Source organism: Hemicordylus capensis, chromosome 3 (assembly GCF_027244095.1).
Source record: "Hemicordylus capensis ecotype Gifberg chromosome 3, rHemCap1.1.pri, whole genome shotgun sequence".
NCBI lineage: Eukaryota > Metazoa > Chordata > Lepidosauria > Squamata > Cordylidae > Hemicordylus > Hemicordylus capensis.
In genome coordinates this window covers 324,733,015-324,747,020 of record NC_069659.1, presented here as the reverse complement: position 1 = coordinate 324,747,020, position 14,006 = coordinate 324,733,015, and the positions used below count along the sequence as shown (strand labels likewise).

At 43.4% G+C, this 14,006-nt stretch overlaps 1 protein-coding gene across 6 annotated transcripts in view; it reads left to right on the top strand.

The window, feature by feature from the left end:
* Positions 1 to 14,006, top strand: part of LOC128349399 (1-phosphatidylinositol 4,5-bisphosphate phosphodiesterase eta-1-like) — a 204,512-nt gene that overhangs the window by 109,563 nt on the left and 80,943 nt on the right. For all 6 annotated transcript variants that reach the window (XM_053305602.1, XM_053305605.1, XM_053305603.1 and 3 more), the window contains 2 exons: positions 5,999 to 6,145; positions 8,137 to 8,380. In XM_053305602.1, coding sequence (XP_053161577.1) covers positions 5,999 to 6,145; positions 8,137 to 8,380 — 391 coding nt within the window. The remainder of the gene's footprint in view (positions 1 to 5,998; positions 6,146 to 8,136; positions 8,381 to 14,006) is intronic.

Below are 14,006 nucleotides of genomic sequence, written 5' to 3'. Positions count from 1 at the left end.
GCCCTGTGTTACTCTGTTGAAATAGAAAGTGCCTCCTTTGGTTCCGTTTTTTGAGTCCATTTCCTACTGTTAACAAAACAAAGCAAAGCATAGTTCTGGATGTCTTTTCAAAACAGGTGTCCCGCCCGCCCCCTCTTGCAAATCTAGGGGAAACAATGATTTCACCTCTGGATTTCTTTTTTAAAGAGGCTCCACTATTGGTCAGACTACTTCTTATTCTTTTTAGATAACATCTATGTGGGGTGCATTCTCATGATCACTTAATGTGGATTAGTTATCCCTCCATATTTTAACTTTTTGTTCATACAACAGGGTGGTTAAAGATGGGGTGAAAGTGTGGATTTCAATTTTTCTTTGTGCTTATGGAGCAACAGGAGGCTACATTGGGGTTTTTTAAATCATGGATCTAAGGCAGTGGTTCCCAACCAGGGTTCCTCCCGATGTTCCTGAACTACAACTCCCATCATCCCCAGCTACGATTTGTTGTGGCTGGGGATACTGGTAGTTGTAGTTCAGCAACACTTGGAGGAACCCTAGTTGGGAACCACTGAACTAGGGGGTAGTTAAAGTAAAGTAAAGTTGCGCCATGGAGTCTGTGTCTACTCCTGGCAACCACAGAGCCATGTGGTTTTCTTTGGTAGGATATAGGATAGGTTTGCCATTGCCATTTCCCACACAGTATGAGATGATGCCTTTCAGCATCTTCCTATATAGCTGCTGCCCGATCGATATAGGTGGTTCCCATAGTCTGGGAAACATACCAGCAGGGATTCGAACCAGCAGCCTCTTGCTCCATAGGCATGTTACTTCCCCGCTGTGCCATTAGGTGTCTCCAGACTAATTACTACAGAAAATAAATGTGTCTTCTTCATGTGTAAGGTGTTACCAAGTTAAGCACCTGAGAATGTTCTTGTACCAAGAATTTGTACCAAATTCTTGTACAAGAATTTCATCTCCCATATGATGCTAAATTGATGGGAGAAGTTGTACTGGTGGAATTTTCCTTTAGTGCAACTCTTAACCGTACAGGAATCTCTTGGACATCCCAGTGCATGGCTCAAAGTGACAGCCATTCCACATCTGATTCCCTGTTTCTCTAGTGTGCTATTTACTAGGCTTGTGTGTGTTCAGAATATTCAGATTTGATTCAATCCAAATTTGACAATATTGGATTTGGATCCTATGGGATCTGGGGATGTCTGATATTGGATCGGATTTGGAATTTGAATCTGAATCCCAACTTAAATTTGGATTTCCCCCAATAGTGGTCAATGAGGGATTGAAAAAAAAAAATCACCAAAAATCAGTGGTTGGCCCTAGAGCCTTAAAATGTGCCACACATGTGGGGAAGGCGGTCAGGGCACCCTCTAGTGAATTTGAAGAAATTCATCATTTAAAAAATAAAGAGCTAAAAATGGTGAACTCTTTTTTGATTCAAAAGCCAGAACATTGCAAAGAGTTCTGGATCTGAAGCCCTCAATGAACCATAATAGAGAGCCAGTGTGGTGTAGTGGTTAGAGTGCTGGACTAGGACCGGGGAGACCCGAGTTCAAATCCCCATTCAGCCATGAACCTAGCTGGGTGACTCTGGACCAGTCACTTCTGCCTAACCTACTTCACAGGGTTGTTGTGAAAGAGAAACTCAAGTATGTAGTACATCACTCTGGGCTCCTTGGAGGAAGAGCGGGATATAAATGTAAAATAATAATAATAATAATTCCACCCCCAGGGGTAGAAAAAGGACATTCCTTTGATTTTATATTTTTCTTTCTTTCCCTATTGCAGGAACAGGCAGACATTATAAAAAGGATTAAAAGTACTTCACACCTTTTAATCCTTTAATGCCTAGAAGGGAGAGTGATAAATTGTTTCTAACCACAAAAACAGCAACATTCAAAGTACTTTCACTTTTACTGACTGTATGGTTCTGCAATGGGGAAGACAAAAATCAATATAAAATCAAAGAAATGCCTTTCACCTTCACATGGGGGTAGAATTATGGTCCTAGGGAGGGCTTCAGATCCAGAACCTTTTGAAAAACATCTGTCTTAAAAGAATCCAAGTTTGGCCCTTTCCCCCCTATTTTTATTCCCCCGCCAAAAAAAGTCAGGAGTTACCCATAGCCTTGAAAAAAATAACACAGAGTCCCTTTAATGTGGACTTCATGTGTGCCAGCTTTCATAACTGTATGCCCATCCATTCAGGAAATATAAAAGGGGGAGCAAAAGGGGCATGCTGTTACCCCTTTTGATGAAGACAAAGGGCAGATTCCTCCACATGTTGGTGGAATGATGGTCCAAGGTGATTTTTGGTGATCTTTCCACCCCCACCCCACGATTTCTCCATTCATCTCTGTGGGGGGAAATCCTATTCCATTTTGCTAAATTCTGAAATATTTCTAAAATTATTTTTTATACTTTGGAATTAAGTCCAACTTTATCAATCCAACCCCCCCCCCACCAAATCTGATTCGTATTTTACAGATTTTTTTTTTAATCAATTTAGGATAAAACCTGAGTTTTCAAATCTGAATATGCACAGGCCTACTGTTTACTTAATATTGGCTCTCTTGTTTGATTATATCCACAATTTTGCAAGGCTTTATTTTTGTAATTAAATTGTCATACTAAAAAGCTGGTTGTTAAAAAAGAGAGAGAGAGAGAGTCGAGCCTTTGGGTATATGTGAATATATCAAGAAAGATGAAAATGATAATCTTGTGAATGATTTCTCTAAGGCAAAATCCTAGAGAGACTTGCAAAGTAATGCTACTCTCACTATATAATGTGATTCAAGCAGATTACCATACATTTTTGCTGGGGCAAAAAATGGTCTGTCTTGAATAAATGACCTACCTTTATGTAAAATGTTTGCCTTCTGAAATGTGACTGACTGCACTTGTCTACTGTATCTGACAAGTAATTTCTATGACATGGCGCAAGTTCAATTTCAGTAGCTTGATGAATATCTCTGTCTGGGTCAGCTTTAGCAGTGAAGATGCTCTATAAGACACCTTTATTTGTCTATTAGAGCAATTTATCCAGGTCACTTGCTGACATCTTGGCTTTTGGAAGGATGTTGCGCTTGCACAAAGCTGTTTCACTCAGTTTGGAGCTTGCGTTCCAGACTAGTGTTGCGTTACCTACTCTGGAGGAAGCAGGCTTGCACTTGCACAATGCTACACAACTGTCTAATTTGTTCTGAAGGGGACTTTTGCGCAATTATGCAAATCCCTATCTTTTTAGCTCAATGATTTGATCTTCTTGTGCTAGTGCAACTTTGCTTATTATGCAAGCGCTTTGTTAGGTTGTCATCCACTGCCCTGTTGCTATTCACTATGACTGAAATTTTGAAGCTTCACAGCCATGGGGCAGGTGCTAATTGAATTGGGGCAGTGGTGCTGGGGGTTTATTTTTCCACCATAGGTTTATATTTCCCACTGAAATCTTCCTCCTTTAGTCAGGGAAAATTCAGATAACTGTATTGTACCTCCCCTCTTCCCCCCACCAGAACTAGTAACAACTTCAGGAGCAAGGTGAATTTGATCAGGAAAATGATATGAGGAGGAATGATTAACTCCACCCCACCCAAGGCAAGGTGGGGAATGACTTGAATAGCAAGCCAGAGGTTGCTGGTTCGATTTCCCACTGGTATGTTTTACAGACTATGGGAAACACCTATATCAGGTAGCAGCGATATAGGTAGATGCTGAAAGGCATCATCTCATACTGCGTGGGAGATGGCAATGGTACAACACCCCCCCCCCCCGGATTCTACCAAAGAGAACCACAGGACTCTGTGGTCACCAGAAGTCGACACTGACTTGACTGCACACTTTACCCCTGTCAACCACCACTTCCCCAATCAAATCAGCAGCTGATTTGAATTAAAAAAATAACTTGTGGAAAAGTTGGCAAGTTGAGAAAGCCAATAGCAGATCTCTGGAAACACCTATAGTTCCCTTACTGGAAGCAAAGCGAACAGAGAGTGATATCTGAAATTCTCGATGAGAAACATGGTATGGCAAAATGTAACATCTTCTGTACCGGTAGTAATATCATAGAGTAGTATGATCCTGTGCATTTCAGTACAGCCATAACCAATTTTCAGATATCAAGATATCAGAGTAATAATTTTTCAGCCCTTCATGTAGATCAGTGTCAGCTGCAGACTTGAGTCTCTTCTGTGTTTGTTGCATGTGGCAAAGCGATTGGAGTAGGTCTGCATTGCCAGGTAACTCGTAATACTCCTGGGCTATGTCTTGATCCAGACATCCTCTTCCTCATGTGGAAACAGGGTCTGCGTGTGAGGAAAATGGAGCAGCATCCAAAGCGCCTGCCCCACAACTGGAAACCTCTTTCACATAGTACAAGCTGCACCTAGGTTGTGGAAGAGCTTGCACATCTACACATGCAACTGCATAACCATATTGTTTTTCTTCCACTTACAGCCTTCTGGATCGCAGCCCTAATTTTTAAACACATGGCAGCAGTTGTGCCAGGCTGTGCAGCTCCTAAGAGCTAGAAAGGTCTATAGGATGCTGTGCAAGTGCGGCAGGGGGTGGGACTGTGGTCACTCTTGGCTGCCACAGATTGGTGCCACTCCAGCACTGCAGGTTGGCCACCAACATAATGTGTGGCAATAAATGCTTGAAAAGGGGGACAGGATGAGTAAAGTGCGCTTTCATCCATGCTGATGTTATCCTTCATTGTACCATGTTACCCTTCATTGTACCAACATCCATACTGATGTTATCCAGATGCTGTCCACTTGTAGGAACACCTCAACAGCGTAGTTTGTAATGATGTCATCCACCCCAGTTCAAGGTGGCGGATGTGTAAATGTTTGAGGTGCAAGTGGGCTAACTTGTGAACCGCCTAACTGATTTGAACCAAATTTGGTACAGTTGTAGCAAGTGACACATAGGGGACCTCTCAGTGATGTAGTCTGTGATGATGCAATCCACACCAATTCAGATGACATATGCATGAACGTTTGAGGTGCAAGTGGGCTAACTTGTGGACCATCTAGCTGATTTGAACCAAATTTGCTACCACTGTAGGGACACATAGGGACTGCTCAAGGGTGTAGTTTGTAATGATGTCATCCACCCCATTTCAAGATGGCAGATCTGTGAACATTTGAGGTGCAAGCAGGCTAACTTGTGGATTGCCTAATCGATTTGGACCAAATTTGGTGGAATTGTAGTGAGTGACACAAAGGGACACCTCAATGGCATAGTTTGGGATGATGTCATCTACCCCAGTTCAAGATGGCGGACACATTTGAGGTACAAGTGGACTAACTTTTGAACTGCCTAACCGAACAACTTATTTTAAGTTAGAAAGTTTAAATTTAGTTATATTATTCTTGTTCTTTTGTTAGAGAGACATGCGTACAATTAGGGTTTGGTATTAATGAAAATTATCATAATGGATGTTATTGAAATGTTATATCAGGATGTTGTCTTTATGTGTTGGGATTTAAAACTGACTGAATTTTCTAGAGATTTAAACAGGGTATTTTTAGAATCTCCAGTTTCTGAATTCTGTCATCAATTATTTGATCTGCATTTCTGAGATAAGTCTTTAGTAAAACCATTTATTGTTCTTCTATTGAACAAGAATGTGTTACTGTTTTGCAGACTAAAAGAATTCTGTGTATGGTAGTTACAATTTCCTAAAGCTGCAATCCTGTGCACACTTACCTGAGAGTAAGCCTCACTGAATACACTGACTTGCTCCTGACAAAACGTGGAAAGAATTGAGCTGTAAATAATGGATTTAATTTTAATGATGTAACCATTTTGATTCTAATGTTGTAAAGCTTTTAAAAGGCTAGCTAATCCCCAACTTTATTTTGTATACGATTAAGATTAAAATTAAAAGGATTATATGGTAGTTGCTCTGTGGATAACTGCTGCAGCAATTATTCTGTGTGAACGTTTAAGCAGAAGAAAATAGTTCTTCTAGTTTAATTGGTTGCCATCTCCTTTTTCAGTTGAAAGATGTATGAGTGTAATGCAGTCTGGGACTCAGATGGTTAAACTGAAGAATGGAGCCAAAGGCCTCGTGCGCCTTTTTTACCTTGATGAACACAGGACTTGCATCAGATGGAGGCCGTCCAGGAAAAGTGAAAAGGCAAAGAGTAAGTTCTCTTTAGATATCCTTCGGCTTGTGCATCTTTTGGATTCCACTGCTGAATTTACACATAGATGAGACACATGGAGCACCCTTGATCTCTTAAATGTGGCACCAAGCTTTCCCTTCTTTCATACAGAATTTCTCCTTATCGGACTGAAACCTGGTTAGCATTACCTGTGACTAACGTTGGTGACAATGCAGGCCGTCATAGTGGCTAAGGTCAGCCGGGGGATAGCAGGGGATCATCTCCATCTGCAACACCTGAAATAAGACACCTCATTTTCTTTCTGAACTGTAGCTGTCTGAGAGGATTGAGGAGGCATTTTTTTCATGTCCCCAGTTAATTCATTTTTGGAGTGGTGTAATGTCACACAACATCAAACAAGAAACCTTCTATAATATATTTTAAAACAAAGTTAATACACAACCTCTCTCTTTTAGAAAATTCTTTTAAATTTTGTTTACTGTATTTTCTGGTAGAAAGGCTGCAGTGCATACGTTGGCAAAAGTTACTTTAAGGTACCTGCGGCCTTTATGTTGATGTGGCCTTTACGCCAGAATTAAGGGGTGAGGGAAGGAGGTGCAGCAGCAGCTCAGCAGGACCCTCCAACCCACAATAGGCTCCAGGTGGTGGGAGGCCCTGGAAGGAACAAAGGTAGTGGAAGAGGAGCAGCGACAATGCAGTTGGACCTTCCTGACCCTGGGTTTGCATGCTCCCTGCCTTTCCATTTCCCATGGAGCGCCGTTTGTGCTCCGTGTGGGGGCATTTTGGCCCCTTGCTCCTCCCACCAAAGGTGCTTTAGCTGTGGCCTTGACGCTGATGCAGCATTTCTGATGTGATTTTTTAAAATGTCAGCTGTTTTTCAATGGTGCAACTTTTATGCCGATGCGGCCTTTCTACCAGAAAATATGGTGTGTGTGTGGTTTTTTTGCATTTGTATCTCACTTATCCTCGAAGGAGCCCAGAGCAGTATACATAGTTATGTTTATCCTCACAACAGGCCTGTGAGGTAGGTTTGGCTGAGTGATAAGTGGCTAGTCCTGCTAACTGAGCAAAGAGACACCTTTTCAAGTGGTGATTCTCTTATATTTAGCAGGGCGAGAGCTATTGGCCCTATCCAACCTCAGCACAGCATCCCTCCAGTGGCTATTGCTGGTGTCTGCCTTATGTTTCTGTTTAGATTGTGAGCCCTTTGGGGACAGGGGGCCATCTTATTTATGTATTATTTGTTTTTCTATGTAAACCACTGTGTGAACTTTGGTTGAAGAGAAGTATATAAATATCCGTAGTAGTAATAGTCCAGAGTCACACAGTGAGTTTTATGGCAGTGTGAGGATTTGAACCTGGGTCTCCCCAGCAGTGCTCTCTGATTTTTTCCATCTGTGTGCGGAATGAGTTTTGTTCTGGGTGGCAGTATCAAGGCAGTGTGTGCGCGCCTGCATTCAGAGTGCGGCCTTCCTGATTCAACCTGAGCGGGATCTAAAATTAACTGAGCGGACATCAAAAAATGTGTGAGTATATTCCTACTAAGTAGAAATATTTCTTAGTAGAAATATTCCTACTACGTATTTGGAGCTGTATTTGTATATGATTACTGCAGCCAGGATCTTACACACTGCTAAATGGAGACAACAAATAATCTCGACTGTAGATGAGTCGTTATTAAAATTATGGGAATATGCCTCTAAGGTTACTGCTTACTTACGGAATACTTCAGATGAAACATTTGTTTCTATTTGGAAGCCTTTCATAATTTACAAGCATCAAAAAACCCATCAAAAACTGTGCGTGCGCACGCCTTAGAGGGAACGCTGCTCATCCAACACTCTCACCACTGCACCATGCTGGCTCCTGGGCCTGATTCATTAAAGAAGAACAGCATGTTGATGTTTGTTAGAGCACCATGATGTTTATTACTGCATCATGAACTGTTCTCAAGCCTGGGATCTTCAAGACCCTCTGAGCCCCTTTTATTTTATCCCTCCCTTTTGCAGTTGTAATTGATTCTATCTACAAAGTCACTGAAGGCCGTCAATCGGAAATATTCCATCGCCATGCTGAAGGCAACTTTGATCCAAGCTGCTGCTTTACCATTTACCACGGGAACCATATGGATCCGCTGGATCTGATCACCTCTAACCCAGAGGAAGCACGCACTTGGATCACTGGGCTAAAATACTTAATGGCCGGGATAAGTGATGAAGACTCGCTTGCTAAACGACAGAGGACACATGATCAATATCCTTTCAAGAAGTTAAACCTTAACTGTCAGACTCTGCTTGGTCTAGCACGGTGGCATGCCTCCCACTTACAGGGTTTCCTCCCGGAAGTTTTTCACACCTGGCTTTTAGCTTGCCTCTCCTCTGGAATGGAGGTGGTGCATATCAGCCAAATTTACCCCGAAGCCTCTGTGAGCTATCAGGGAGCACTTCACATACAATTCGGGTATTTCATTGCACATTGGAGTGTAGCCAGATTTATATCTGGGGTAAAAAAACCACATACTTTTTGTGTTGGGTTTTTAAGGCAACTTCAATGAAGCCTCCTGTAAAGCCTGCTGTCTGGGAAAGCTCCACAGTCCTATTTTAAGAATGCAGTGTTTTTTTTTTTGCATAAGGTGTACTTTTTCATTTGATACTTCTGGAGGCCGCCAGTAATACGGATGAGAGCTGGTCTTGTGGTAGCAAGCATGGCTTGTCCCCTTAGCTAAGCAAGGTCTGCCCTGGTTGCATATGAAAGGGAGACTTGAAGTGTGAGCACTGTAAGATATTCCCCTTAGGGGATGGAGCCGCTCTGGGAAGAGCATCTAGGTTTCAAGTTCCTTCCCTGGCATCTCCAAGATAGGGCTGAGAGAGATTCCTGCCTGCAACCTTGGAGAAGCTGCTGGCAGTCTGTGAAGATGATACTAAGCAAGACTGACTCAGTATATGCCAGCTTCCTATGTTCCTATGTACCATCTCATGTGGTCACATTCCTCCCATTTCCTTTTTATTCTCCTCCTCTGAACAAGGAAAGTAAGTGCTGGCTGCTCAGATTTCCTTTGGTTTTGTTAATCCTGCAAAGACTCAAAACCACTTTTTAAATGGAAACTTGATAAGCTGAATGCACAATCCTTCCTGAGCACTCCTCCACAGTAATGTTCTAGTACTTCTGGATGCATCCTGCAACTGAGCAGAGGGAGGCAACTAGTTCTGGTGACAGAATTTTATGTTGTTATAAGTGTGTGTTGTTTGTTTCTCACACTGTGTGGGAGATCATCCCTTCACTATTAGGGATGTGCATGGAACCAGGTGGGGGTGGTTCAATGGCAAGGGGGTTGGACTTTAAGGGTGGGGGAGGGTGCATTTACCTCTCCCTCTGCTCCCCCCCGCCACTGTTCAGTGTTTGCAAAGTCCTACAGTGGCAGTGCCCCGTCCACTCTCTGGTCGGAAGTGGCTGTAAGTAGCTAGCGCGTGTGCACACGCTGGACTCGTGCACGCACACGCTGTGCTTGCCTGAGAGCCCACCCGACGTGCACAAGCGTGGCGTGCGAGCACAAGTGTGGTGCATACGCCTGGTGTGCGCAAGTGCGCCAGCTACTTCCAGCCAGGGAGTGGACGGGGCGGCTGGGACGTACTCTGTCGCCCCGTAGGACTTTGCAAATACTGAGCGCCGGCAGGCGGGGGGGGGGGGGGGAGCAGAGGGAGGGGTAAGTGTATCCTCCCCTGCCCTTAAAGTATGACCCCCCCCCACCTTCCAACGTCAAACCTCCCTGTGTTCAAACCAGTTCGGAGGTCCGTAAACGGGGTTCATGCACATCCCTATTCACTATGGGTTATATACCCCAACTTGCTCCTAAATAGACAAGGCATGTTCAGGTAGATCTTTCGCAGCAGGAGCAGGATCTCCCCAGTTCTGGTCCCCCTAGCAAGAGGGCTAACCAAGAGCTCCTGCTCCCTCGCCTTCTGGCTTCCAGCCTTCTACCCTTCCTTTCCCCATACTTGTTTTTTGGTGGGAAAGGAATTGATCTTTACCTCCCTCACCTCTTCTTTATTCTCTTTCTCCACCTCTCTTTTCCTCCTAAAGAGACACACATTTTCAGTTACTAACTTAGCTTCCTGGACCCCTCTCCCAATACTATTTCCCTTACCTCCTTATGGAGCTCTCTCAAGCTGGGGACATTTCAGCAGGCTCTCTCTCCAATGAGCCTGCCTCTGCTGGAAGTGCAGGGAAAGGTTTAAACCAGTATTTAGTTAACTAGATTACAAATAGAGCCGGGTCTCACGATCAGTGAGACACGGTTTGGGAAGCTCAGCGGGGAGAGTGGGCTAAGCCGCAGACCCTCAGATGATCAGGGCGGGAGTTCTAGGCAGCCAGATCCGCCGCCCACACAATTTCCGGCTCCATGATGGAGCTCGCGGGGGCTAGGGAGTTCGGAGGCCATGCAGCCCCCGGAAGCACCAGTATGCCCTGCGTGAGCACACAGGGCATACTGGGGAGACTCCTGAGCCGGGAGGCTGTTTTTCAGCCTCCCCCTGGGGTCTACTCGTGAGTAACCACTGCGCGGAGCCGCACTGCTGCTACTCATGATTTTTTAAAAACGGGTTTGCGGAGCGCTCGCTTTAAGGGGTGGGCTATTTGAGCAGGTTACTCGCTCAAGAACCACCAGGCTCGCAGTCGAGCTGGGTGGTTCTCACAATTGTAGAAAATCGGGCTAGTGGAGGCTAGCCAGATTTTCTACAGTCGTGTGAATAGCCCCATAGTCTGGTTTTGCTCACAGACAAAGCAGTGGAAGGAAATGCGTGCTTGAATTATAAAAGCAATTGGGTGAAGCACTGTGCTGTTTCAGTACCACTTGGCTCTCTCACAGACTAGAGACAAACACACTGTGAAGCAGGAAATAAACGGAAAAGAAAATCCCACTATGTAAAGAGTTAACTGTGTTCAAACTAGTTTAATATGCTGAGGAAAGCAAGTTCTTCTCCTGATGAACATATTGGATCATGACCTGGTTTGATTGAACTCAAGTTGCCTGGATGAAGCGAGAAAGCCTTCTGTCTCGCACCTAGTAATTCCCATTTCCAAAATTCAGCTCTAACTGTCAGAAGATGGAGAAACAGTTACCAACCTTTTGTGGCAAATTACAAGCTCCATAAACTCCTTCTGCACTTTCTATATTTATCCCTGGCTTTTGGAGGCTGCACGTTGTTGTTGCCGTGCATCGGGTTGTGCTGAAACATTACTTCAAACCTTGTTTGACTTATCAGTTCTGGCAGATGGGAGACTCCAGGGTGAAATGACCCCTGTAATGGTTCCAGCTGGAGTGAAAACATAACAGAAGCCACCAGGGGATATGGATTCGGGAGGCAGATGCATCTGCTGAGAATGGGCTAGATAGATGGTAAGAGTTGAAGGGGGAGACCAAGAGGAGAAAGGCTCAGTGAAGTTAAGTAATTGACAGGAGGAGACCTTATCGAGCTGGAAAAGATGTACTAAAAAAGCAACTGAACGTTATCAAGAGGTTGGAGCATCTTCCCTGTGAGGCAAGATGACTGTGGCAAATGGAAGAACATGATAAAGGCTGGGTTCACACAATTGCAAGGATCCTGGTTAAAAAGTTAAATAAGTCCAATGGAGCTGATTGTGTGAACCCAACATTTCAGGGCAATCCTGATAAAACTGCTCCAGTTCACCAGCATTTAGTCTGGATAGATAACTAGGATTGACAAGCATTGCCTTGGAATTCTGGGTTCACACAGCCAGCTGTGTTGGGATCACTTATCCTGATTAACTTCTTAACCATGATCCTTGTGGTTGTGCAAACCAAAGTTGCACAGCATTAGGCATAGTCTGGAGGAAGTTAAGAGGGAACATTTTTCCCCTCATTGTTGTATATTGCTAGAGCTTGGGACCATCCATTAAAGTTGATCAGGTTAGAATCAGGACAAACAGAAGGAGACATTACTTCTCACCATGCACAGTTAACATTGATTCTATCTATCTATCTATCTATCTATCTATCTATCTATCTATCTATCTATCTATCTATTGAATTTATATAAATTATATATAAATTCATTATATATATATATATATATATATATATATATATATATATATATATATATATATATAAATAGAGAGAGAGAGTGTGTGTGTGTGTGTGTGTGTGTGTGTGTGTGTGTGTGTGTGATATAGTCCGGGAAGCTTCATGTGCAACACACAAAAGTGTTTGTGGTATATTAATGTTGACTATTGTATCTCTCAGGATCTATTGTGAATGAGATCTTACCCTGAGATCATGATCCATGAGTTTGCAGTAGCACCTTCTTTACAAAAATAGCTTGCTGCAAGGAAGGAGACACCAAGTTGGGTGTCTTGGTAAAGCTATTACCATATGCTCTAGGGTTCATCTAGCCCACAGTGCCTTGTCAATGTGATTGAAACACCCTGGAAGTCCCTGTTCGTAGAGGCAGAGACTGTTTCCTCAGAAGCTTCCCTGTTCGGCATACTGGCATAACATCCATTCTTCTTCAATTGGCATCTAGTGACATCTGGCCACCCAGTTGCAGAAGGAATATCTTTTAATCAGCAATAATTCAGCCTTGCTTTAACCTCACCGACTGTGGTGCAGCCATATGCAAAAACAGCTTTGCTCACTTTAATTTGTCATCATTTAAGGCCAGCACTTAACTCATCCTTTGTGCTGTGGTTTTTAAGATACAGGTGAGAAAATAAATAAGCAAAGACAAAAAACCAAAACAAAAAACACCTGCAATCCTGTGCATGCTTTCCTGGGAGTAAATCCCTTTGAACACAATGGCTGACTTCCTGACTAAATTTGCTTGAGAAAGTCCTATTGACATGAACAGGACACATCAGCCATGCCCCACTTGTGCTTTTCGTTTTAGTGGGACTTCCTTGAATCAGTTTAGTCAGAATGTCAGCCATGAGGATTTATGCATTGAATTGAGATGGGACTGTAGTAGCTCAGTGTGGTCGAGCATCTTCTCTGCATGCAGAAGGTCCCAGATTCAAGCCCTGGCAGCATCTCCAGGTAGGGCTGGGAGAAACTCCTGCTTGAAACCTTGGAGAGCTGCCACCAGTCAGTGTAAAGTAGACAAAACTGAGCAAGATGGACCAAGGGTCTGAACATGGTATATGGCATCTTTCTACGTTGCTATATATTTTATTGCTATACCGCCTGACATGTGCATCTCTAGGCAGTGTACAGAAGCTAAAATACAACAAATATAAAGACAGGCTACACTTATTAAAACAATTATGATATAAACCCAATTAAAAATAATTAAAAGCCTGAGAAAATGGATGTGTCTTAGGGGGCTTTTAAAAAACAGCCAGAAATGAAGAAACTCTGATTTTAACAGGGAGTGCATTCCAGAGCCCTGGGGCAGCCACAGAGAAGGCCTGGTCCCGAGTAGCTGCCCAGCGAGCTGATGGTAGCTATAACCGGACCTCCCCAGATTATTTTAATGGGCAGGAGGGCTCATGACAAATGAGGCTCTCTTAAATACCTTGGACCCAAACCAATTATTGCGTTAATGCGGATGCAAAGCACGAAACAGTGCAAGTTTCATAAAAGCCACCTGCTTTAAAACTTCTAAAAACTATTTATTTTCAATTTTCTCATTGAAAACACCCAAAACAATTTATTTTATTTTATGTTTTTACATTTTATATCCCACTCTTCCAACAAGGAGCCCAGAGTGGTGTACTACATACTTCAGTTTCTCCTCACAACAACCCTGTGAAGTAGGTTAGGCTGAGAGAGAAGTGACTGGCCCAGAGTCACCCAGCAAGTATCATGGCTGAATGGGGATTTGAACTCGGGTCTCCCCAGTCCTAGTCCAGCACTCTAAGCACT